At 38.2% G+C, this 27,509-nt stretch overlaps 1 protein-coding gene across 3 annotated transcripts in view; it reads left to right on the top strand.

The window, feature by feature from the left end:
• LOC108270250 (disintegrin and metalloproteinase domain-containing protein 12) overlaps nucleotides 1–27,509 on the top strand; it is a 171,953-nt gene that overhangs the window by 46,556 nt on the left and 97,888 nt on the right. For all 3 annotated transcript variants that reach the window (XM_017476732.3, XM_017476733.3, XM_053682469.1), the window contains one exon: nucleotides 2,705–2,778. In XM_017476732.3, coding sequence (XP_017332221.1) covers nucleotides 2,705–2,778 — 74 coding nt within the window. The remainder of the gene's footprint in view (nucleotides 1–2,704; nucleotides 2,779–27,509) is intronic.

The following is a 27,509-nucleotide window of genomic DNA, read 5'->3' as shown; positions in this document are numbered from 1 at the left end:
TGAGATCATTGAAAAGATCCTCCCGTCTAGTTCTGGGCTGATTCCTCACTGTTCTCATGATCGTTGCAACTCCACTAGGTGAGATCTTGCATGGAGCCCCAGACCGAGGGAGATTGAAAGTTCTTTTGTGCTTCTTCCATTTGCGAATAATCGCACCAACTGTTGTCACCTTCTCACCAAGCTACTTGGCAATGGTCCAAGCCCATTCCAGACTTGTGTAGGTCTGCAATCTTGTCCCTGACATCCTTGGAGAGCTCTTTGGTCTTGGCCATGGTGGAGAGTTTGGAATCTGACTGATTGATTGCTTCTGTGGACAGGTGTCTTTTATACAGGTAACAAGCTGAGATTAGGAGCACTCCCTTTAAGAGTGCGCTCCTAATCTCAGCTCGTTACCTGTATAAAAGACACCTAGGAGCCAGAAATCTTTCTGATTGAGAGGGGGTCAAATACTTATTTCCCTCATTAAAATGCAAATCAATTTATAACATTTTTGACATGCGTTTTTCTGGATTTTCTTGTTGTTATTCTGTCTCTCACTGTTCAAATAAATCTACCATTAAAACTATAGACTGATCATTTCTTTGTCAGCGGGCAAACGTACAAAATCATCAGGGGATCAAATACTTTTGTTCCCTCACTGTATGTCATTTTCCTGCACAAATGATCAGTGTGTGGCACAGAACTCCTAGTTTTAAGGTAAGTTTAGACCAAGCACATTTCTGAAGTGTTTTTTTAGTTTCATGTACAATACCATGTTACAGATCCAATGGTATTCCATGGCTTCAATTTTAACCAGTGTCTCAACTCACACAAACTCTGTGAGGCACATAATTTGCGCATATCAATGCAACTTCATCAGTTCTGCTGTTACTGTGTTGTTGTTGTTTTTGTTTTATTTCCATGTGTAAGTAAAGCGTATACTACTATTATCTAGTGTCTATTTGGTTAGAGTAGTGGAAATCACAACCCACCATTATCAAAATTATTATATTTATTATTGTTTTATCAATACCCTTGCATAAATTAGGTAGTAACTCCAAAACTGGGTAGGTCTATAAATAATGTCACCTTGCACCAAATGTGTTTTATCAGATGAATGTTCAGGAAATTGAAAGCTCTGTGTTGTGAATAAATAGACAAGATGGTGTGCATGTGCGCACATTTTAAATACATTTAAATAATGTTCATGGAATAACTCTGTGCTGAGAAGATCAATAGAATTTATGGCTGTTTAAACCCCTTCTGTAATTTCTAAAACTGCTTCTCATAACTCACGACAAAAATGTGGAGTTGGTTATGAAAGGTTAAGGGATAAACCTCTATAAATTACTGTAATTTGCTGGAACTGTTCCTCATTATAGGGTCCATTTGTTTTCTGTTAACATTCAGCCTCGTATTAAGTCAGGAAAGGCTCTATTGTGTGGTGTACAGTGTGAACAATGTAAACACTTCCTTCACAGCCATGTTGTAAGATGGCAGAAGTTTATATTAGTTCTCAGCAACAGTCTGATTCCCTTATGTTAGTTCTCTCTTCAAGAGTCGTTGCATTTCTTTATAAATTCAATTACGTCACATATTTAGTATTCAAATATGAATCAGCTAATCATTTTATGCTGCAGTAATTAGAGCAAATATGTTTTGGGGGTGCACGTGTTCAGCACTGAATTTATTTTAGATGTCACACTCCACAGTAGTGCTTAATGGCTTATATGAAAGTAGACACTCAGGGCTTTAAGAATTTGCAGGATTAAAAAAAAAATAGTATTTCATTTTTCACCTACTGTAGCCTACTAGGATTAAATATTTGATAATAATTTGATTCTGGCAGTTGTGTATAATGTTTTACTATCAAAGAAGCTTTAGTTGTGCTGTCCATTTTATCTCTGTACTGTACCAGTGTTATTGTGGAGAGGTGTGAATTTGTTTGCCCAGCTGTGGGCTTACACTTCTTCCTTTTCCCATCGCTCTGCTCACCAGCAGCTAAACACAGAGTCATGATACATTACACACAGAAACCCAACAGTGTCCTGACTAATCTTAGACAGACTTGCAGTGGTTAAATAATTCATTTGTTTCATTCACTGATTGAAAATGTCTGATTTCCATTCTGCCAGCATTTTGGCTACCCCAAATCCTTATAAGTCTATGCCATCCCACACACACGAAGACCAAATCCAAAATGGTTTCCTATTCACTATAAATTGGCACTACATAGGATGCAATGACCCTGAGTACATTATTTTTCCAAATTTGAGATTTGTACAATATGAAAAAGTGACTATAATATAACTGCTTTGTGTGCTTTTACTTACTTAGAAAACTGATACAAAATTTAAATAATTAAATAATAAAATAAAATAAAATGTCATAATTGAAACCCATTTTACATGCATCCAAGGGTCACTTGATGTAGACAAAGGCAAAACGTTTAGGAAGCAGCATTTGACAGGCTTATGTTGGGTTACTAAAAGTGAAATGTGGGATCTTAAATTGCATCAATATTAACGTGTTTAGCATTGACGTGATCTGCCACATGTCCTTGTGGAAAATGTCAGTTGAAACTCTCCCTTTGGCTCCCGTAAGGACCATCTTCAGATTTATACACCTTCAGGAACTTTTAAAGTAGATTTGGCAGATTTAAAGTAGAGAGGATTTGTGGAGAAAAGGAATATGAGGTAATGTATTTTTGTTTGTCTCTTCTCAGAGTCCTCCAGCTTTACTTCAGATATTGATAGAGGCAGAAGGCCAGCAGTTGATCCTCTCACTGAAGAAGAATGAGTAAGTGCAATCCAACATGTTATAGCCTTATTTAATATATAATATAATTAAATATATAACGATATATGAAATGTGTGAAAGTGCCTACATACAGAAGCAGCGTATATAACACATAAGCACATAACACATTGGTCAGAGATTTCTGATAGTTTACTTTGTTCTGAACTACTAGTCTAAACCGTGTGAAATGAGAGTGATGTGTGCAGCAATAGGATGTGTGTGTGTTCAAGTTCAAGTAGCTTTATTGTTTTTTCAACCATATACAGCTGGTACAGTACACAGTGAAACGAAACAACGTTCCTCCAGGACCATGGTACTACAAAAAAACACACCCTCCACATGAAACGACACAGAACTAAATAAGATCTACACATTTTTACATAAAGTGCACATGCAAACATGTGCTAACATCACAAGACAATACAGTACTACTAAAATAGGACAATAGGTACAGTAAGTGACAGTGTAGCACTGACCAGTACACAGTTCTGGTGTGGGAGTATCTAATATAAGAGGTAGTGCAGAAGATAGGTGCCAAAGAGTAACAATATCATTTAAAAATGGTATAAATGTGAACATAACATGCTATGACTCAGTCCTCTGCAGCTTAGCTTATACCAAACAAGGACATAGCAGTTATTGCAGTAGCAGCCAGGTAAACTGTATAATAGTGATAATAAAATAAATACTATATTTTGATAATACAGTAGCAGCAAAAATGCAACAGATTCAATGCAGGAATGTGCAAATATTGCAACGGGAGTGGGGTGGTGTTTAGTTCAGAGAGTATGTGTGTGAGTGTGTGCGTGTGTGTCAGTCCAGTCTCTGAGTATTGAGGAATCTGATGTCTTGGGGGAAGAAGCTGTTGCACAGTCTGGTTGTGAGGGCCCAAATGCTTCGGTACCTTTTTCCAGACGGCAGGAGGGTGAAGAGTGTGTGTGAGGGGTGTGTGGGGTCATCCACAATTCTGCTGGATTTGCGGATGCAGCGTGTGGTATAAATGTCTATGATAGAGGGAAGAGAGACCCCAATGATCATCTTAGCTGTTCTAACTATACGCTGCTCAGTTTTGTGATCTGATAAGGTACAATTTCCGAACCAGACAGTGATGCAGCTGCTCAGGGTGCTGTCAATAGTTCCTCTGTAGAATGTTGGGAGGATGGGAGGTGGGAGATGGACTTTCCTCAGCCTTCACAGAAAGTAGAGATGCTGCTGGGCTTTCTTGGCTATGGAGCTGGTGTTGAGTGTGTGTGTGTGTGTGTGTGTGTATGTGTGTGTCTGTGTGTGTGTGTGTGTGTGTGTGTGTGTGTGTGTGTGTGTGTGTGTCTCAAGATTTAGAAGCAATAAATTACAGCATGTTGGCACTTTTCACAAACAGCGACACAATTAAACAATCACACAGAGATACAAAAACCTCTGTGAAAAGACACTTCGCAATTAATTAAGAACTAATAACCCTAATAGAGCTGGTAAAATAAATTAAAAGCTTTTAGTTAGTGTATATCTCTTTCAGAAAGGAAAACAAAACATCTAAGGACACTAACTGACAAGTGAAAAGCTTTTTTTGGCACCATAAATAAGCCATTCTCTGTATGTTTTGAGTTCAGGGAGTTAATTTCTGCAGTTGCTATCCAGGTCCTGCTGGTATAAATGAGCTAGTAGGGCTACGTCCATCTGTCTTTGAAAGAAAATAAAAAATAAGGCGCAATTTTTGCTTCCACATCGTCTTATTTAAGCTTGAACAAAAGCACCACCAATGGCTATACTGTAAGTAAAAATACACAGAATGGTATATGATTTCTTTCTAGTCCACACTGTAGATTCATGCAGCCTATTAGTTTGTTTCAAGGTACAGTATAACATCTGGTGAATTGCCCCCTGGAGTTCATGTGCATTGAGTAAATTTTTAAAAGCCTGTGTCGATGTCCAAAACAAAAGTCATCAGCAGTGATCGCGAAGACACATGTGAAATACAATAGCGATAAAAAACACAAATGAATCGGTTTGCTGTCCCAATCAATGAGTTTTCAAAATGCATTTAGAGAAACTAGAAGTGAATAGACTAAGCTACCATTGTCCAGTCAAAGTGCAAATTACATGAAGGGACAAACCACAGAACGTTCAGTGAGGTTTATAGTAGTTTTATGCCTGTGATGAGGCCCCATGCTCAACCGTAAAGGTTTCATAATAGCAACGCCAAGCTATATAGCTGAAATATAGAAGAATTTCTTAGCTCTCCCATTCAATGATCAAGACCAGTCTTATTTCAGATTTGTCAGCTAGGTGTGTGTGTGTGTACACTTTTGTTTGGGGGGGGGTTTCTGGATTTTTTTTGTTTTTTTGTGGGGGGTGGGCTCATATATATCACTCAGTGTAAGACTGATGTTTTTTTTCCTGTCATTTTAATCTTGATCATTCAGATGAACAAACCTGAGATATCAACAGATACATCATTGCGTTATTGCTTCATACACTAAAATGGCAGATTTCAGAATAGTTACTTTATAATGTATTAAAATACCTTTTTTTAAAAAAAAATAATACTTGCTTTAAAAAAATCAATAGGCCGGAAAAAAAATACATCACTGTAGGTTAATAATGCATGAACAGACATTCCTCACTGTGTGTGTGTGTGTGTGTGTGTGTGTGTGTGGATACTCACAGATTAAAATCCTTTTCCTGCTATAGTTAAATTGGACGTGACGTGACATTTTGTGCACCTGTTGAAACTCTGCCCGTTACCATTAAACTCAATGTTATTAATTATGACTACTTACTGAATAAAGTGATTGATGCAGTGAATAAAGGGATGGTGACTCACTGCATCTGAACGATGGTGACTGTATCTGAATGAGGTGTGAGGGCATGGAAATCTTATAGAATGATGCGTTCCTCCAAGAGCTGCACTCTGCACTCAGCGGAAAACTTGCTGCATGAAAATCACATGCATATTTTACTTTGATAAGTAACATTTGTTTTTGCTATCCTATAATTTGTGCGAATTGAAAATATGAAAGTATGTTTAAATGAAATGGAAGACCTGATGTGTTATATCATCTGCTTTACTCATTGGGAAAACTTGCTCAGCACTGCAGTGAAATTTGGCTTTGCAGAAATGGATTTTGTGATGTAATTTTATATTTAGAAGAGCCACAGGGGGATCTAAGATGGGTTACAACAATGGACTTGTCACCTCTTGGACCTTCCCAGACCCACTCCTTATATTTCTTACTCTTTTTATGCGCTTTAATGGAATTTCTTACTAAAGTGCTCATGAATTCTCAAATCTGATTGGCCAGAAGGACTTGATTAATTTTCAATAACAGCAGCTCTGACAATACAGCTGTCTGCAGGCAAATCTCAGGATTATTTTAATGTGCTTATTCTAAGATGCTCTTGTTTCTATAGTAACAACTTACACAAGTGGAAGTGCCGCATAATCGGATTACAAACGTGTGCACGTGGTGATATGGTGAAGTTTGTGTGAGGAGAAAGGGAGTGTCAGGGTTTTGTAGCAGTCAAAGGTAAATCTATAATTTTAAGTTTTCAGACATGGGAAAGTTTCTCAGTAACATGAAACTGCTTCTTTTTTTTTTGTCTTACCACTTCAAAACGTCCGGGTAACCTGTTCCCTGAGAAGGAAACGAGACATTGAGTTCCCTTTGAAAGGGAACAGAAAAAAGATGCTAGTGAGGAAATGACTGTTTATAGCTGTTATAACATACACTATAAGGCCAAAGGTTTATGGACACCTGACCATTATGCCCATTACACCCACATTACCCCACTGAACACCTTTGGGATGAACTGGAATGCTGACTGCACCCCAGGACTCCTTGCCCAACATCAGTGCCCAAACTCACAAATGTTCTTGTGGTTAATGAGCACAAATCCCCACAGCCAAGCTCCAAAATCTAGCATAAAATCTTCCCTGAAGAGCAGAGGTTATTATAACAGCAAATGGGTGACTAACTCTTGAATGGGTGAAATGGGTTTCAGATATGGATATGTAATTGTGAGGCATACACATATTTTTGGCCATATAATGTACGTGATACAAATGTTCCATGGACATTACACATGGATATACACAATGGATATAAATTATGACATATGTTTTTCTTTAATAAAACATAATTGCAGCCTTGGCAGTGTTATAAGTGGAATAAAACACTTCAGGTTGTGGCGTTATTGGAAAATAATCAACTTTGGTGTTGACCATTTTCCTGCAACAGTCTGTCACATGTTACTCAATAAATTTACAACAGTAGGCTCAGTATTCAGTCATTGATACTTTTTAAAAGTATTCTACCCATTCTTGCAATTGGCAGCTACTTCATATGATAACACCACTAAATTATTATATCGTATGATGTAAATGAGATGAAGACTACACTTAAAAACCAGTAGTCCTAAGTGTACAGGAGTAAGTCATTCCAATCTATTATGTACCTTTGACACATTAATAAGTGAATACTGAATAACTTGCAGTAATTGCTATTGTATAAAGTATAATGCCAACAGAAATAGAAGTTGAATACGTTACATTTTAACTCATCTTTTAAATGCTTATAAAGTGCCTGGGACCCATAATTGCTTCTGGAATGACAGCTGTGACATTTCAAACATTTTTCTCAAACATTGCATCTGTTCTATGAATAAATTCTACCTATCAAACTTATCCTGTCATGCATCCTCTAGTGATAAAGGAAGATGTAGTGAGTTATTGTCACTGCCACAGATGTCACTGCTATTAAGGAAGAAACAGAGATTGCGCCATACGAATTCTTCCTCTCATTCAGCCAAACAGGAAGAAACACAACGGAGGGATACAGAAAACGTCAGTACTGCAGTAACTCAAAACATCTCCGCAGCAGCTGAGGCTGTGTGTTCGTGATTGGGAATGTGTTCGGGTTTGTTCTTGCCAGAATGACATCACGTGGGCTTCAAGATCTAATAATACTAGATCTGCTACTCTGTTTAACCTTAAGACACATACGCACGCACACACACACACACACACACACACACACACACACACACACACACACACACACACACACACACACACACACACACACACACACACACACACACACACACACACACACACACATCCCCCCTTGTTTTTTACTCCACACAGTAAAATAGACAAGTACAGAATGAAAGGAATGAAATAAATGAATCGGTTTGATAAAGATAGTAAGGCTGATAAAAAAAAAAGAAAAGCTAAAGATAGAAAGGCTGAAGATCATGTTGTCCTAACCTCACTTTTAGATAGCAGCAAGTTCGCTAGACATGTGTCATGGCAAATTGGCAAATCTGTCAGTGTCCAAGAAAAAACAAAAACCGAGTAAAGTACAGTGCTGTGAAAAAGTATTTCCTGATTTCTTCTGGTTTTGTTTATAGCTCGTACTAAATTGTTTCAGAAATGAAAACAAAATCTAAGATAAATCAAAGGCAACCTGAATAAACACAAAATACAGTTTTTAAATGACAATGGTATTTATTGAAATATAGAAATAGAAAAACTTGGCACAGCAGTGAACCTTCCCAGAAGTGGCCGACCTTCCAAAATTCCTCCAAGAACACAGCAACTACACTTCCAGAAAGTCACAAAAGACCCAGGACATCATGAAAGGACCTACAGACCTCTCTTGCATCAATAAAGGTCACTGTTCCTGACTCCACTATCAGAAAGACTCTGGGCAAAAATGGTATCCACGTAAGTGTGGTGAGGAGAAAACCACTGCTAACCCAGAAGAACATTAAGGTTCGTCTGAATTTTGCCAAAACACACCTTGATGATCCTCAAATCATCATGATCCTTTTGAGAGAATGTTCTGTGGATTGATGATTCAAAAGTGGAACTGTTTGGAAGATGGTCCCGTTACATATGGAATAAACGTAACACAGAATTCTACAAAAATAAATGTCATACCTATGATCAAGCATGGTGTGGGGATGCTTTGCTGCTTCAGGGCCTGGGCAACTTGCAATAATTGAGGGAAACAAAAATGAATTCTGCTCTCTAACAGAAAATCGTAAAGGAGAATGTCTGGAATTAAAGTCTGTAAATTAAAACTCAAGTGCAACTGGATTATGCAGCAGGACAATGGTCCAAAGCATAGGAGTAAGTCCTACTCCTAGAAGTAAGTAAAAGACAGACGCTCCAGAAGCATTTGGTTGTAGTTATTGCTGCTAAAGATGGCACAACCAGATTTTAAGTTTGAGGGGGCAATTCGTTTTTCACGTTGGTGTTGGATAACTTTTTTGCTTCAATAAAATAAATAAATAAATAAAAATTGTTTTGTGTGTTTACTTAAGTTGCCCTTGTTTTATGTTGTATTTTGTTTGAAGATCTAAAACTATTTAGTGTGTGTCACGGTTTCCCCTTTAAGCAGCGCGCTGGAGAGCATGTGGGCACCTGCTTCTCGTTTGTTGATAATCGTGACATTGTGTACATTGGACATGTGCTTTTGGTATGTTTCTGTTATGTCTCCTCCCTGTTCTGTCATTGGCTGTTGTTTTACGTGTGTCTAGATTGGTGTCAGCCGTCAGCAATTGACGCTGATCATGTTTGTATATATACTGTGCGCCTCCCAGCACACGGCGTGGAATATTAGATTAGTTAAGTTTAGTTTTGATTTGATTCGTTACCATAGTTAGTCATAGTCATAGTCATAGTTAGTATCCATGTTAGGTTCCTTGTTAGAGTTATTTAGGTTAAACATTAGATTTAGTCCACGCTGGTTTCTCCACTCCCAGTCCCTCACTATTGTGTATGTTTCTTGTTTTGTGTATCGACCCTGTTTTCCGTGACCACGACATTGATCCCTGCCCAGCCCCGTTTATGCCTGTTTGCTGATCGCCTGACCTTTTGCATGTTTTGGATTACGTTTTTGGATCACGATTTGGATTTACCTGCCTGTGTCTCTCTTTAATAAACTGTTAAACTGCATTTGCATCCGTCCTATCTTCGTTACGTCTCGAGATATACACAAAAACAGAAGAAATCACAGCACTGTATGTACAAAACCATTACCAACAGTTCTGTCTTGGAGTTGCCTTCACTCGGACCATCAGATCTGTTTGTTTCCTTAAATTGCACAGGACTGTTAGTAACAATAGTTCATGGTATGGAAAAACTTCCTGAGATGGCATGAGGAAGAAACCTTGAGAGGAACCGCATGCAAAAGGAAACCCATCCTTTTCTGGGTGACACCTGCTAGTGGGATTTCCATGCCATTCTACAAACTTTGAAAAGTTGTTCTGTATGAGAATATTGTGAATAAATGTCCTGGCTTTAACATGGGACAGTCGTTGATTATTACAGCAGCAGTTTTATTCAGGTGAAATTATCCACTGAAGCAAGAGTGAGACTTGGGTATAAACTGTACCCATTGTAGATCATTCATAGCAGCATAAGGTGAGTCCCAAGTGCAGAAAGCTTCAGGCAGGAGTAGAGCATTAGGATGAATCAGACAGGTCTGAAAGGAGGGGAGTGAGGAGTCACAGCAGGGGAAGTATGTCAGGATCAGGCACTGGCAACACATCAGGCAGCAGAGGAACACATACAGTCGAGACCATAAGCATTTGGACAGTGACTCAACTGTCATAATTTTGCCACTGTACACCACCACATTGGATTTAAAATGAAACAATCAATATATGTTGGAAGAGTAGACTTTCAGCTTTATTTCAAGGAATTTAACAAAAATATTGCCTTAACCGTTTAGGTTAATAATTATAAATATAAGGATTTTTTAAATACTTGAATGCAAATCCTTCGCAGTCAGTGACTGCCTGAAACCTGAAACCCATGGACATCAACAAATGCTGAGTTTCCTACCTTGAGATGCTGTACCAGGCCTTTACTGCAGCTGTCCTGTCAGTTTTGCAGCATTTGTCTGAATCTGAGTATTAATTATAGCTCTATGCACTTAAGAATTCATCCTGCTACTTCAATCAGCAGTCACATCATCAAAAAACACCAATGACCCAGTACCATTGGCAGCCATACATGTCCATGCCAGAACACTTCCTCCACCATATTTGACAGACGATGTAGTATGCTTTGGATCATGAGCCCTTCCTTCAAATCCACTGTGGTGGTGTACAGAGGCAAAATTATGAAAATTGTGTCACTGTACAAATACTTATTTCTTGTATTTAGAATATGTGCTGTCAGATTAACATTGTCAGTTTTTTTTCTTGAAATTGTTATTATGGTTTTTGGCTATTGTGTTATTAGATGAAATTTATGGAAAGGCCTGTTTAAAAATCTGCTTCACAAACATCAAGACTTTTAATTATAGCCATGTCAGTATGTATAAAGCATGCATAAAAGGGCGACAAGGAAAAAAGGAAGCATGAGCGAAAAGGTTATTATGGGTTAATGATAAAGTCTGTAGTTTCACAGTGAAGGTTTCCAAGTGTACATGAACTTTCCTTCTTTTGAAAATTACTCCTGCACAAGGCCGTCGGGTAATTTGTTCATCCAGGAGCAGAAATTAATAACAGACTCCAGCATTAATGTGTAATCAGGAGTTCTTCAGAGAGCAAAACTTCAATAGGACAGAGAAATAAGAGAAAATTATAGCATTTTTCAACCAGTAAGACACGTCCTTGACAACAGTGTTAACAATAACCTTTTACATGGCCAAAAGAAAAACATTCCTTTGACTTCATATTTTTTAAATCATAATCACATGCCAGGCCATTTCATCCCTCCTAGACTAATTCTTGGGAAATTAATAACTTTTAAAGCATTTTATTTTATTTTTTTTACTTTTTCTCTCTGCATCTCTTCCCTGTACACCTCTCACAATCTCCTTGTAAATCTCTTAGGCTGTGACTTCTGACACATCTCACCTGCTATTTTTGGTGTCTGACATTACCTATTACATACCATAGAGAGTATTGCCTCTAAAGCAATTCGCTCCTATCCACCAAGCCTAACATCAAATATGATGTCAGCCTGAGCTCTGCTGCTTTTAACCTCTCAAATGGGTTACCTGTCAAAAGTGGGTGTCTACATAACTAGAGATGTGGCTACACAAACATCAGTGTTTTCTATCTAACTGCATATGTCTGTCTATGATGAACACAATACCTACATTAATTTGCTGGAAATTGCGAGAATTGAGAGACATATAGGTAGAGGAAACATTAAACTAATAAATTTTCCCTTCCTGTTTATGAGATATAGAAATATCACATTGATAGGCTTGGCATGAGCTGGGTGCTAAAATGACAAAGTACAGAGTGTTGCGACGGAAGGAAATGGAGCATATCCATGTGCATGATAAATTATGTATGGTAAAATAATGAAGCATAATGTTCAGATGAATCCATGTGAACCATTTTATCCCTGTCTTTTATCTCAAAAACCAAAAACATATTTTCCCATTTTGCCAGAATAGCATCAGATTCTTATACGTGTTTATGCTCCATGAAACATGCGGTAGGTTCAGCGCATTTTGTGCACACTGCAGTTTGTCAGATTTATAATCGCGAGATTTCTTTCTGTGGTACTCAGTCTGTACATCACAGTCTGTAAAAAAGAAGACTGGAAGTTTGTGTTGCGTGACATAAACTGCAGTCAGAGTGTCAGGATGGTGTAGAGTGCAGAGCTTGTACTTGAGGCTGTTGTCTCCTCCAGTAGAAAACTGAAGTAGCCCCCCTGCCCACAATTTCTTGCTGTTAGCAGTTGGAAACTATGGTTCAGTCCATTTGTTTTTCATATTTTGTCAACATGCTGAGTTCTAAGAATTCTGTGCGTTGAAAAAATATATGACACCCCAGGCTGACCCATTAGTTCCTTAGGATAGTTTCTCTACATTGCATTGTGTTATTATTATCCATCCACCCATCCATCCATTTTCTATAATGCTTATCCTTCAGGGTTGCAGGGAACCTGGGGCCAGTCCCATGGAGCATCGGGCACAAGGCGGGGTACACCCTGGACAGCGTGCCAATCCATCGCAGAGCATAATCACATACACATTCATACACCAATTCATACATTACGGACACTTTGGACATACCAATCAGCCTATTGTCTTTGTCTTTAGACTGAGGGAGGAATCCGGAGTACCCGGAGGAAACCCCTGCACGGCGAGAACATGCAAACTCCGCACACACTGGGCAGTGGCAGGAATCGAACCCGCGACCCTGGCGGTGTGAGGTGAACGTGCTAACAACTAAGCCACCATGTGCCCTATGTTAGTATATCACATCATATCATGTAAATATGATATGGCACATGGATCAATATCAGGCTAATACCAGCCCAAAAAAAAGGTTGATCAGATATTGGAGAAAAAATAATTAATTTAAACCAATCCTCTGGAATTGGAATTCCAAAAAAATTGGATTTTGAAAAAGTATTTCATAACTGGAAAATCTAAGTGATTTTTACAATATCGAATGGGTATAGATGTCTGATGAATACAGTACTCAAGTATTGGTAACAGTAAAGACATAGTGGTTTTGTGCTTTTCTACTCTATTCCTCCCCATATCCCCACCCCCACCATATCTCCAACCACCCCAGTCATCACTATCACAACCAGCCAGGTGAGACGACAGCTCACTAAGACCTGGATTAACAAGGTCAGATGTTGACCTGACAACATCAACATCTGTGTGCAGAGCAGCTGGCAGGAGTGTTCTGGCATCTTTTTAACCTCTCCCTGGGGCTGAATAAGGTACCTAAGATCTGGAAGACATCCTACATAGTCCCTGTGTCCAAGAAAGGACGTCCCAGTGCTCTCAACGACTTCAGGCCTGTGACCTTAACTTCAAGTAATGAAGAACCTCGAGAGGTTGGTTCTGCAGCACTTCAGGCCCATGGTACATAACTGCCTGGATCCGCCGCAGTTTGCATACCAGGCTGATATTGGTACGGAGGATGCAATTATGACGGGCCACAGGGTCAGGCTGCAAGGCTGCTTGTCATATGTGGTGACTAGCAACACTGGAGAACCCCATGGAACTGTACTGTCTCCATTCTTTTTCACCGTCTACACCTCTGACTTCTTTTTCAATTCCGGAACGTGCCACCTACAGAAGTTTTTGGATGATTCCTCCATTGTTGCCTGTATCACAGATAATAAGGAACAGGAGTACAGAGACCTTATCAAAAGCTTTATAAGATGGTGCAACAAAAACTACCTCCAGCTCAACATCGGGAACACCAAGGAGCTGGTGGTAGACTTCGCCCCACCACCCCTGTCACCATAAGGGGGGAGAGAGTGGAGGTAGTGGACACCTACAAGTTCCTAGATGTGCAACTCAATAACAAACTGGACTGTTCAGACAACACTGGGGCACTCTATAAGAAAGGACAAAGCAGGGTGTTCTTTCTGAGGAGGCTCAGGTCCTTTAATGTGTGCACTAGGCTGCTATGGATGTTTTACCAGTCTGTGGTGGCCGGTGTTATCTTCTTTGCTGTGGTGTGCTGGGGAGGTGGCATTGGGACTTGTGGTGCCAGCAAACTGAACAAGTTGGTGAGGAAGGCCAGCTCTGTGGTAGGGATGGAACTGGACAGGGTGGAGGAAGTGACTGAGAAGAGGATGAGAGGGAAGCTGAAAGCTTGGACAATCCTTCTTATCCTCTCTATGCTGAGGTGAGGAGGCTCAGGAGCACATTCAGTCACAGATTCATCCAGCCACATGCCTCAAAACATCTGGGGGGCCCTTTCCTGCCATCAGCCATCAGACTCCACAATGCAACAATACCCACTACCTCCTACCCCACTGACTGAGTCTCACAGAAACACACACTCAACAGTTAATTGCCATTTCACAGATCTTGCACATGTATATGAATACTGAGGATATTGCACATGTACATATTCAAATAGAACTCTAGCATATGTACATACACACAGATCTGTTTTATTGTTTCTATTATTTCTATTGTATAGGTATTTATGGAAATCATTTTCTTTCATTCTTTCTTTATTTCTTCCTTTCTTTCTTTCTGTCTTTCTTTCTTTCTTTCTTCCTTCCTTTGTTGTTACTCATCCTACTTGTGCTGTTGTGTCAATTAGAATTTCCCCTATGGGGGATCAATAAAGGTACATCTTATCTTATTCTATTTTATTCTATTCTACCATAGCACAGTTGAATTCTGTTTGGTGAGAAGGTGCTGATTAGTTTTCTATATACAGGTTTATATAAATGCACTCGTTCTAATACGTTATTGTTTGAATAGCAACAATGTATTCACAGGAACTTGTATGGTGGACAGTCCACTTAATCTATTAGAAAACCTGCTCTTATTTAACAAATAAAAACATGTAGTCATTGATATGGTGAATTTTGGAGAGGTTTATTTAACTTTTATGGAAAGAATGTCAGGGTTACATGCTTTGTAGCAGTCTGTAAATTTTTCTGCCAGGACATGACATTCTATGTTTTCTTACCTTATTAACTTCAAGAGAGAGAGAACAAAGTGGTGAGCGAGGGAACGTTTGTTTGTAGCTGTTCTAATATAAGTGTTAAAAGGTGGAACTTGTTTCGAGGGAATTCCATAATATTAAATGTAACTACTATAAACACTCAAAAGGTATGACATACTTTTATTTGATTAGTACATACTGTAATCATTGGGAAATACTTTAAAACATGCTGTTGTGGGAAAATAATTATGTTTCTGATAGTTACAGTAGTTCTGCTTCAAGTTGGCCTGCATCACACCACCTCATTATTTTCCTAACAGCACATCTCATTATATTTTATACCTTACATATTAGATTAGAATAGATTAGATTGGATTAGATTAGAATCCCCTTTTAAAACTTTTTCAAACATGAGAGTCTTCCCTATTTGTAGTCGTGTACACTATTAGGCACATGTAAAAATCTGTATAGCAACAATTCTTAGCAAATAATGAAATTAAAGGTTTCTAAATATTCAAAATTTATCTATATAATAGAGCAGTAAACAGCAAAAGGACTCAGTATTTGGAATGAGCACACTTTGACTTTAATAATGTATCAGTTCTCTCACACAGTTTTAAGAGGGGTTGTTCCAAGCATCTTGGAGAACACTGTTCTTCTGCAGAGTTGGCTCTCGCTTGAAACTGTCTCGGCAAGTCCCAGACAGCCTTGATAATGTTTATATACTTTCTTTAACCTTTAACATCATCTTAAAACTATCTCTAAGATTGAATGTTTTGGGAATGTAATAGTTGGAAATCATAAATGTGCTTGTTTTTCTACAAGCACAGTAATGCAGGAGACATAAAATTCTGACGCATATAAATTAAAAAAAGTTATGGTGCCTAAGAATTTTGCACCATTATTTATTTATTTATTTATTTATTTATTTATTTATTTTGCTTCTACAATTAATTTTAGTAGTAAACAATATGTTTGAGATCAGCTTTTGTCCAAGAACACCAAAGATAATAGGTTAGTGTAACAAAAACTGTCAAAGTCACAGTTTATTGGCAAAGCTCATGAAGGGTCTTTTTGTTCAAAACCCTTAGAGAGTAATGTAGTTGTGGCTAAAATATACAGTTAGAGACTTTAAGAATACAGGATTTGGGTTTATTTGTACTGGTTCATGAGTGATGCATTTTATCTGCAACAACTTCATGAACCTGAAGTATTTATCTCCACAATACATCCCTCAAAACTTCTGTGAACGTTGGGTAAATCACTGTTATTGCCACTATTTCTTTAGTGATTATTTATCCCAAATGGCCTATTCATAGACTGTAAGTCTGTCTGTTCTACATTTCAATACTGACCTCATTTCCTTGTTCACTGGCAACTCTAGAACTGTTAATAAGGTGACACTGTCATAAAAAGAGAAAGATCTGTCCCTTAGAGAGAATAAAGACTGTTATGCTTTATGATATACACCTTGTTTAAACTTTAAATAGCTTGCTGCAGAATAACTTTAATGTTTGTGTGCTTCTGGGAGCAGCGTAATGTTTGCAGTGTGTATTGGACTAAATCATGTACGATTAATTAGTTATAATTTAGATGGATGGTAGTTGGGCAATCCATGAGACCTGTAAAAATGAGGTGTGTGTATATCTGAATGAGTAGTAAACCCTTCAGTATGAATTCAGTGATGGTATAAAGTTTAATTCTTCTTAAAAGCATGATATCATAGCTCTGGATAACATAAATTTACTTTCATGTGGGGCTCTAACTACAAATCCTGCATTTATGTTTGTGAATGTACAATCTGACATATCTGTCTTAAATCTTCTAAATTGCATCCCTTTGGCCATTTTTTTTATTTTGTTGCTCTATTTCTGACTGAAATACTTGCCCAAGTCCCTCAGCTTTAACAAAGTAGCTAAGCTTGACATAGGACTAGAATTAATGTCTAAGGTGCTTAAAATAACATGGGAGAAACATGTCAAACATGCCCAAAAAATTAGGTACAGTAGCAGGCTGCATCCGCCAATGAGCAAATATGTGTAGCCTTAGACTGTGCCAAAATCGGTGATGCAGATATGCTTGGGCAAATTGCCAAATTGAAAAACAACATGTCAAAAGAAAGTTTTTACAAACCAAAAAGTCAAATTAGATATATGCTTTTGTAATAATCATGCTGTAGTTTTTCCTCAGTCAGCTGAGACTTTAAATTGTCGCTCTCACAGTCTCACTTCCTGTTCCCAGCATAGGCTTTGACCCTTATGACCTCATCACTAAAGGTCAACAGCCAAACCAGGAAGTGAGTACCCTCTTTATCAGGCAAACATGATAATGGCAAAAACATAGGAAATACACAGTGAAGGACAAGGGGATTTTGAGAGAGAGAGAGAGAGCGAGAATGAAAAGACAAATATTTAACAGAGCCACGGGTCCAAGCGGAAATTTTTCAAAGGAGGCTAAAGCACAATAAGTGCGATGTTTGATGTTGTGTGTCCACAGAAAGAATTTGGGTTTTTGTGATTTGATGTGTTGGACCTACTTGTCCAAAATGTATTCAGGTGTGATAAACTAATTAATGTCACAACACTAAACACACTTGTGTTTTTTCTGTCTTTCTTGCTCTCTCTCTCTATTTTCTCCTGTAATTGTCCAACAGAGAGCTGACTTTACACTCTGTTAGTTCAGACATCTGGTTAAGCTAATAGAAAATGCATTGAAATTGACTACGTTGGCTCTTCTGTGGCGTTACTCACAGATGCTGAAGTAACCACACACAATATCATGTTTATGTTGTACGCGATAATCAGTACACAACTGACAATGGAGTCTTGTTTTGGGGAAGAAAACTTTGTTCAAATGCTTTTATTTTGTCTTGTTTTTGTGTTTTGTCTGTTTTTTTTTTCCAGACTGCGTCAGACCTCTCAAAACAAAGTTTAATTTCTGCGTTAATGACACAATTTTTAAACATGACTCAAAACTGTCAGTAGTTTCCACCTGTCTTTTGACTCTCTGTATGTCCTAGTCCACACTAATCACTCACATATCCACAGTAGTGGAATGACTCAGGACACACACACACAGAACGAGAGAGAGAGAGAGAGAGAGAGAGAGAGAGAGAGAGAGAGAGAGAGAGAGAGAGAGAGAGAGAGAGATCAGACCTCTGCAATGAGCTGAGGAGTGATGGATGAGGCTCCATTAGATTAGCTGAGAATTATTAGCATGGAGAAAGACAGAAAAAAATAAAGCAGTTAATGATGTGAATCTAACTGATGCCATGCACGAAGTGGAGAGGTGTTTCCTATTCCTAAATCAAGGAACCAATTATCACAAAAAGTTTTACAAACATGTGAGAGAACATGACGGCATTCTCTGCCCAGGGATGGCACCACTACTCCAAAAGTGGTGGGGCAAAATTTTTGTCTGAGAGGAAAGAGGTACGTCTATCACTGGTCTATAAAAACATATAGACTAACTAGGTATTTCGCTTTTAACGCTATATGGAGCCAGGGTCTGATTATAATACAATAACAGGGCACAACACATCTTTTAATGAACATCATAGTACAGTAGTTTTTTTCAACCCCAAATGCTTCATTTTGCATTTTTATCCTCAGGCAGCTAATATCAGCAAAAAAAATTTTAACAAATTTAGATAGCATAAATTCTAAAATATGTTTAAAAAATCTAAGACATGTTCATGTTCTGCAATAGGCTGTTTGTCTCTCTGGTAACGGTCTGTTTCGCTAAACATTTTTCCAGCAAGTCTTACTTACTTTATTTGAAGAATGTGATTTGAGGAATGTTCCTTTAATCAATTCAGAAAACAGAATATGTGCATACTTTATGTCACTTAAAACATTGAAACAATAGTGATATTGATTCAACACATGATTATCAAGCACTAGTGAGCACCAAAGCACGGTTGACCCTTTATCGTTCAAAGTTGAATTTATCTTTGGGCTACACTGTAAGATTGTAATTACCTCTGTGACCTTTGCTGTGTGTACTTTCCCCCCAAATCTCTAAACTGGGTATGGATACCAGGGTCACGATCCCAGCATGTTTCATCAGGAGGAGAAAATGGTTATACTCTTAATTAGCTAACTAGCTTACTTTTTCAAACGTTAACAATTTTTGCTGCTGAAGATGTACGTAGTTAAGTGTATTCGGGCAGTCTTAGTATACATGAAAATGTCAGTCCCCTACTATACACTGACATTATACAGTCTGACATCACATGAAATACTAGGCTATTTGCAATAATGTCAGTATTAGCATTAGCAGTATATGTCCCCCTGCTGTCTTTACTGAATGCAGCTGAAATGTAAACCTGGTGACTGAATCTATAGATTCATATAGACAATAGATGCTCCTTTTCTTATAGGTAAATATAAGTTAAATTCTTCTTAAGTTCTAATCTAACATAACTAAACTGCTCTTATGTCAATATCAACATCTCCTACTTGTCAGGCTTTCCAGAATTATGGATTTATACAGTTTATACAGGATTTAATTATTTATTTCTTTATTTAGTACCTAGTTTTAGGACAGCTGTTCAGTTTCCTTCTTAGCTGGAGGGATGGATCTGTTTCACTCAGTGTTGTGGCATAGTTACTGGTTGTCAAAAAGTGTATAGTGGTTTGTTTTCTAATAAAATACTGTTCCAGATGAAGAAAAGTTATGCAGTTACATTTAAATTTATGGCATTTGGCAGACGCCCTTATCCAGAGAAATGCTTTGAAGTCTCTATCATTCAATACATCCTGATACTGGTTCACTAGGTCACTGGCAAAGAATACTATCAGTCTATAAAATGAAAAATAAAAACTCTGTTGCGCAGGTAGCAGGAAGCAAGTGGAGGGACCGTAGCAATGAGTAGATGTGGGAAAACTTAGGAAGGTTGAAAAGAAGTTGTGCAGCTGCATTCTGGATCTGTTTCAGAGGCTAAATGGTGCTGTGCCAGGACTAAGTTGCAGTAGTCCAGTGACTGAGGGTGAGGGACTGAACAAGCACCTCAGTGGCCTGTGTGGATAGAAATGGATGAATCCTTCTGATGTTGTAAAGGAGAAATTAGCATGAGCATGCCAGATTACCAATGCGAGAGGAAAAGGACAGTTGATTGTCCATGGTTACCCCAAGGTTGTGTACAGTGATAGAAGATGAGGTCTGAGATATGATAGTTCAGGGAGATCACAAGATCCTGACTTAGGGATGAATAGCAGTTCAGTTTATGCCTTGAAAAAGCAATGAATGGCTATGACTTAGTGACAGTGTATGACTTTACTGCAGCCATAAAACCAGATGCAAATAGATCTATAAACAAGTCGTAAAATGTTTTAAAATAATTATTCTAGTAATTTTTCTATGAGGGAAATTTAATAGTCATGCCACAATTGATTTGCATATCTAATGCTATACTATTTCCAAGGTGAAGCAGATCCACAATTTTCTCCTCACCCCAAAGACATGGTGTCTGAAGTATTAAACTGTGCAAACTGCATATCTAAATCATCACTTGAAGTCATCAATCACTTAAAGTAATCTCAAATAGACTTGCCCACGGGGCTTCTGACACTATGGCATACTGGTGTCTGAAATATGGTTATAAAAAGTCTGCACATCCCTGTTAAAATGGTAGGTTATTGTGATGTAAAAAAAAAGAAAAAAGAAAAGAAAAGACACTGAGATAAATCTTTCCCCACCCATAACGTGTAATTGCAAAGTGTAGAAATAAAGTGAAAAACAATCAGAAAAGAAAATAAAAATAAAAAAAGGTACGATAACCTAGTTGCATAAGTGTACATACCCCTAAACTAATACTTTACTGAAGCACCTTTTGATTTTATTATACCACTCAGTCTATCAGCATGGCACATCTTGATGTGGCAATATTTTCCCACTCTTTGATAACCAATGATATCTGGACAGAGATTAAACTCTCTGTATGTTTGCTTTGCTCTCCTGCACTGATCAGCATTCAGACCCGTTCAAATGGTTTGAGCAGTGAATCAGTAATGCAGGACTAGGCAGGGGGTGTCAGGTCTACTGTATCATAAGAATCATTTTCATGTTGTGCTACAGAGTGTCCCAAACGTTTCCAAACATATAGGGCAAATTAACACTCATAATATATATAAGTACATATTGAAATCATTCTCATGGCTGTATCGGGAAGTTGTCACAAGGTTGTGATGGACTTTAACAGGAAGCATGACAAGCACATCACCCATGACGCTGTGTAAACTTATTAACAAATTCAAAAAGACTAGAAGAGTTGCGGACCAACTAAGAAGTGGACGTCCATGAACATCCACTGATAATGATAAAGAGTCTTTATTGATCACATATACATTACAGCACAGTGAAATACTTTTCTTTGCATACCCCAGCAGGTCAGGAAGCATGTCAGAAAGTGCAGGGTCAGCCATGATACAGTGCCCCTGGAGCAGAGAGGGTAAAGGGGCTTGCTCAAGGGCCCAACAGTGGCAACTTGGAAGTGCTGAGGCTAGACCTTCCGATCAGTAACCCAGAGCCTTAACCGCCAAGCCACCACTGTGCCACTGATGAAGGCACAAACAGACGTGGTGCTAGCAAACATAGTCCCCTATGTATGGAGACTTTTGGGACACCATAATAGTTAATAAGAGATTACATACACACTAGGCAAATGGAATGACTTCAACAGTTTTTATGTGTATATGCTGCAGGAGTTTATATAGCCTATTGACAATTACACTTTATTAAACTGTATTCAGACAAACTGAGCTTTACTCAGCTGCATCCAGACACACCAAGCCAGGTGCCTGGAGGCGCAGAAGGAAGTCCCCACATAAGGGAGGGAGCATGTGGGGAAAAAAGGACATTCTTCCAAATGGACAGAAATGAACTTTTTCCCCAGTCAGGATGATGACATCTGTATTGTGATGCAATGTAGCTACGACATGTTGGCGATAACAAGTACAGAGGACTGTTGCTGAGTACCATGCAACTACAAGACAATACATATATGTATATACTGTGTGTATCCGTGTGTGTGTGTGTAGATATGTGTAACCAGGAACCTGTACTTGAACCTCAGCATACACAGTCTTATACTGGGTCCATTATGATGTTATTTCATCTCAGCTGGTTGTATGTTTAAGAGATTAAACCTGATTATCCCAAAGGTACGCGGATGGTCTACTATTTCCATAAGATTTTCAAAGTGTGGATCCATGGACACTTTTTCAACTAATAATGCCCACAGCTCCTTGCTCGAGGGAGGAGGATTTTTGTGGCGGTTTGCTTTGCCGAATTCAAGCACGTGTGAGAGAAGTAAATGAAATAGTATATAGTATAAATTCTATAAGGAATAATGAATGAAGAAAAGCTCAAATGCCATGAGTTTGTTTACAGTGATTGTGTGTGTAACTAAGCAACAACGTTCCCTCCCGTTACATGACATGTTAGCATGTCCTTGTACTTCCATACTCTTTTTATATGCTCTGTATATACTCACAATAAAGGTACATACTGTACTTTTAGTACATAATATAAATATGCCAATCGGGGCACAGGGCTGGTCATAGAAAAGGAGAAAGTAGAAGAGAGAGAGTAAAAGCATTCAAGCTAGCTCGCAGTGGGATGATTGAGTTTGCGCAACCTGAAGGATAGACTTGATGAATAGATGTTTATTTGTGTGTGTACTGTGAAAGAAGCTGAGTCAGTCTATTTTTTTCTCTAAGAACCAGGGTCCTGCACTCTGCTTGTTATGTATGTATTTATTTATTTATAATCATTTTATTACTAATGTACCCATAAAGGATGTTGCTTTATATTTTCCAATTACGGCAGTGTTTTTCCGTGTGTGTGTGTGTGTGTATGTGTGTGCACAGAGAATCGGCACAATAAAATACCGGGCTGCTTGAGGAGCCATTTTCAGTACTTCTTATATATTAACAAATACAGTAGGGATAAGCAGAGAGCTGAAAATTAAAGCTATTTAGCAATGTTTGCCTTCTGTTCCTACACACCATTAGCTTGCTTAATTGCGCAACCTGGCACTTTGTTCCAAAATGTAATTATTGTTGTCATCATTTGACTTTCTTTGGGTAAAAAGTGGCAAAGTGAATTATGCAGCAATATATTGTAGTCTGAAGTAGTGCTTATACTGTAATTAACTGAACATTCACCCATGGACACAAACCTATACAGTCAACTCCATAATTACCTTTCAAAACAATGAGCAAAAATGATTCTATAAAATAATCATTAAACACAATGTTTCAAATTTTCCACTCTAGTAACTGGAGAAATTATTCACCTTTGCTTAAGCAAAGTCATTCTCAGAAGAACATATTAAAAACAGAGATTTAGAGTTTGTGTGGTATAGTTTATTCTTGGGGTTGTCAGATTTCAAAACCAAGATTATAGATACCACCCCATAATCACAAAGGATGCACAAATTAAGCCCTTCCTGAGAGAAACCCACAAAATGCAGCACCTTCACCAAGGGTCACTGGACGGGTCACTTTAATTCTAATCATGTGGTGTTGTCGCATTACACCAAAATCGAACTTTTTGACACGCAAAAAGTGGACTGCATACAACCTGATACCCACTGATCCATGGTGGTGAATTTTTGATCTTTTGGAGCTTGTGAAGCTATATAATAAGCTACTTAAGCCAAAAACCTGGCTGCTGCTGGCATTTTACGTTTGTAGTACAAAAAGAGTCACTTTTGATTGCGTTAAATCAGAACAGACAATGAAAAGGCCTAGAAAAAGAGTGGTGTGGAAAAAAGAGGTAAGAGGAGTACTATAGTTGGAATAAGAGGAGGTAGGTTAGTTGGAAGAGGAGGAGGGCAGAGGAAGAGGACAAGTAGCAGAGAAGCGGAAGAGTGGAAGGGGGAGAATGAGGAAGATAGAGATGACAGTAAGAGTGGCAAGGAACAGTACAAAGATAAGATTTCAAGTAGGGTCCATTGTAACTGATTATGTGCTCAAACATGGGCTTTCCCAGAGTCTTGTGAGACAGAAAATACTGTATTATTGTGGCAACAGTTTGGGGAAGGCCCACATATGAATGCAAAGGTCAGGTATCCACAAAACTTTAAAACTACTTCTATAGACCAAGTAGGAAGTTTATGGAGACCTTAAGGCTAGTGCCTCGCACCTCCGGGGTTGAAGGTTCAAACACACTCCCGTGTGTGCGTGGAGTTTGGATTGGCATTTCCAAATTGTCTGTAGTGTGTGTGAATGTGTGTGCAATTGTGCCCTGCAGTGCATTGGAACCCTGTCCAGGCTGTCCCCCGCTTTGTGTCACGAGTGTAGGACAAGTGTTAATGAATGGAGGGATGGATGGATGGATATTGTGTGATGAAATTTTTTTGGCCTGACAGAAAAAGACAGCTTGATGAATGAATTCAAGGTTACACTAAACTTACATTGCTGCCTGAAAAGTATGCTTTATCTTTCAAGTAGCTGTGTTGTTTTACCAGAATGCCTTATTTAAAACCTGATGAGTGACCTATAGTTTGAGATCAATATTTGGTTTTCTTTTCTTTTTCTAAAAAAAATATCTGAGAAGCTCATTCATTTTTCAGTCTTTCATTTTGCAGTACACAACTAAGAGTGTGTTTTGATAGCTGAGTTAATTGTTTTGAGACCATTTACTTTAGTTTGGAGAAATGTGCCTTTGATTGGGTAACTATCATGGTGCAGATCATTTTGAAGCCAGTATTTTACAGAAAAACCGCACTGCTTTAGAAAACTTCTGCTTGAAAAATGTAGTGCTCAAATAAAATTATACTGCGTCATGTATTTAAGCGCAAAATATTACTTATTTTAATTTAATTAATTTAATTTAATTTAATTTAATTTTCATGAAGGGGGCCAATAATTCTGGAGCTGACTATAGACAACAGTATACAGTGTCAGAGAGAATAAGTGCTGGACAAAAATCTACAAAAGTAAATATAAACAATTACTATAAATACATTAATTAATCAATAAACCAAATAGCAAATGAACGAAAGCAGACTTGGTGTGAATTTTTTTTTTTTAATTTGTGATGCAACTATTGGAGTTTTTTGTACTTTTTTGCAGAAAACTACTTGAATTGGCAAAATAGGAAATGTGTGAAATTGTTCTGCACAGTCTTTCACAGTGATGTTTGTTGGTAAATGAGACTGTACTCATGGTTGACACACATGAATTGAAGTAGGCTTTGGCTCAATGCGCATTGTGATGATGTCACATGATGCGTCTCGGCCCAAATCTACGGAAAATATGCACAATTTTTTAAAAATTGTGTAAACTGCGTTTGCTTGATTTTGCATTAATTTCTGTGATTGCAATATTGCTAAATCCTGGAGCGGCAGCTGTTCATAGCTGTCGCCAAACATGCATTCACTAGTGCCTTGTTTTAACCTTTTTTCTGTCCTAGACACTCTGCTTGGCAACAGCTAAACTCAAGTCTTTTTTATTTTCAGTAAGGCACATTCTGAATGGTAATTCATTGTAAACTCATCTGTCTCACATCTGTATTACACTTAAAGGTTTTGATTTCGACTTGCCATTATGCATTTTTAAGCAGGTATATACTACATCCTAGTGGGTTTTTAGCAGATTTATTTTAGCTCTTTATGCCTGTATATTACACAGACTACACCTTCTGTCAGGTTAAGTCTTGGCATCTTTTTTTGTTGGCAGTGGGGTTTTGTTTGTGGTTGAGTGTGCTGATAATGCCTGAAAGGTCAACAGGCTTGCAAAATTACTTGAGAATTGGATATCTTGTTATATACTGTATACACACACAGCATGCACTATATTCAGATAGTGGAAACATAGGAAAATTATTTGCTCACCTCTGAGGATTTCACCCTACCACCCACCAGCAGTGTACAGATAAAGAAGGTAGAACTGGGTGATGCTGTATTCAAATCAGCTGGAATTATGGAAGTGTGTGGAAATAGATTTAGGATTTTGGAGCAAGCAATAAATCTGGGTAATATATGTGTGTGTGTGTGTGTGTGTGTGTGTGTGTGTGTGTGTGTGTGTGTGTGTGTGTGTGTGTAGGTTTAGTGGTAGAGCATATGTAAATCACAGACAGAGGGGGGGAAGCTGAAACTAATGAGATTATTGTGTGTGTGTGTGTGTGTGTGTGTGTGTGTGTGTGTGTGTGTGTGTGTGTGTGTGTGTGTGTGTGAGTATGTGTGTGAAAGAAGAAAGTGAGAGAGAGAGATAGAGACAAGTTTCTGAGGGATGTTGTTTAAATGTCTAGTCATGATGGGTTTTGTGTGTGTGTGTGTGTGTGAGAGAGAGAGAGAGAGAGAGAGAGAGAGAGAGAGATTAAAAAAAAAAAAAAACATTCATCAAGGTCTTGGTAAATATGTTTCCATTATCAGTCACTGTAATGGTAGAAAGTGTGTAGCTTTGCAAAATATCACTTCATAATAATATTCTGGACTTTTTCCCATATTTCTCTCTCTCTCTCTCTCTCTCTCTCTCTCACCCTCTCTCTCATGCTCTCTCTCTCTCTTTCTCTCTCTCTCTCTCTCTCTCTCTCTCTCTCTCTCTCTCTCTCTCTCTCTCTCACTATCTCTCTGTGATGCTATACATTTATCTCGACTCATATCCAAACTACAGCTACTTCTGACACAGAAGACATTTTTTCCAGTGAGTGTTCAGTTAGTAGTCTTGCAGGTGTAGCTCAGAACAAACCAGGTATGTGAGGTCCAGAGCAGCACATATCTCACAGAGTAGGCAGAGGTTTAAAGCTGGATGATATTTTAAGCTCAAACCCACCTCCCACCAACTCATTACATTTCATCGATACAACACTAGTGCTAAACATACATGCTTTATGAGGAAATGTTGTATTAAGACAGACCATCAAGCTAAAGCTGAGCAGGGCCTGTTACTTTCCATTAATGGAAACCTTTTAAAATATTTGTGTATTATTCTACCTAGCCAATATTTCAAGCTGATGATATTTTGCACTCACTACATGTAGAAATAGCTTTCTGTGCTACATCCACATTAATCCAGATGGATCTGAAAACTGCATTTTCGGTTTAAAACACTCTCTGTCTACACTGGTGTTTTCAAACATTTTCCAAAAATGAAAACTTTGATAACTCTTGCATCCCTATACTGCATATGCGTAAAAACAAAACGTAGCTTTGGCCTGCATCATTTCCGTCAGGTGTTTATTTAAAAATGCAGTCTGAAAGTTGTACAAAGTGACATTAATCTTTAAAGTGCACCTATTATGGTTTTGAAACATGCCTAATTTTGTTTTAAAGGTCTCATACAATAGATTTACATGCATCCAAGGTCAAAAAC

The sequence above is a fragment of the Ictalurus punctatus genome, chromosome 9 (genome assembly GCF_001660625.3).
Source record: "Ictalurus punctatus breed USDA103 chromosome 9, Coco_2.0, whole genome shotgun sequence".
Classification (NCBI taxonomy): domain Eukaryota; kingdom Metazoa; phylum Chordata; class Actinopteri; order Siluriformes; family Ictaluridae; genus Ictalurus; species Ictalurus punctatus.
The sequence above is the reverse complement of the archived record's forward strand: the minus strand, read 5'-3'. Positions and strand labels throughout refer to the sequence as shown.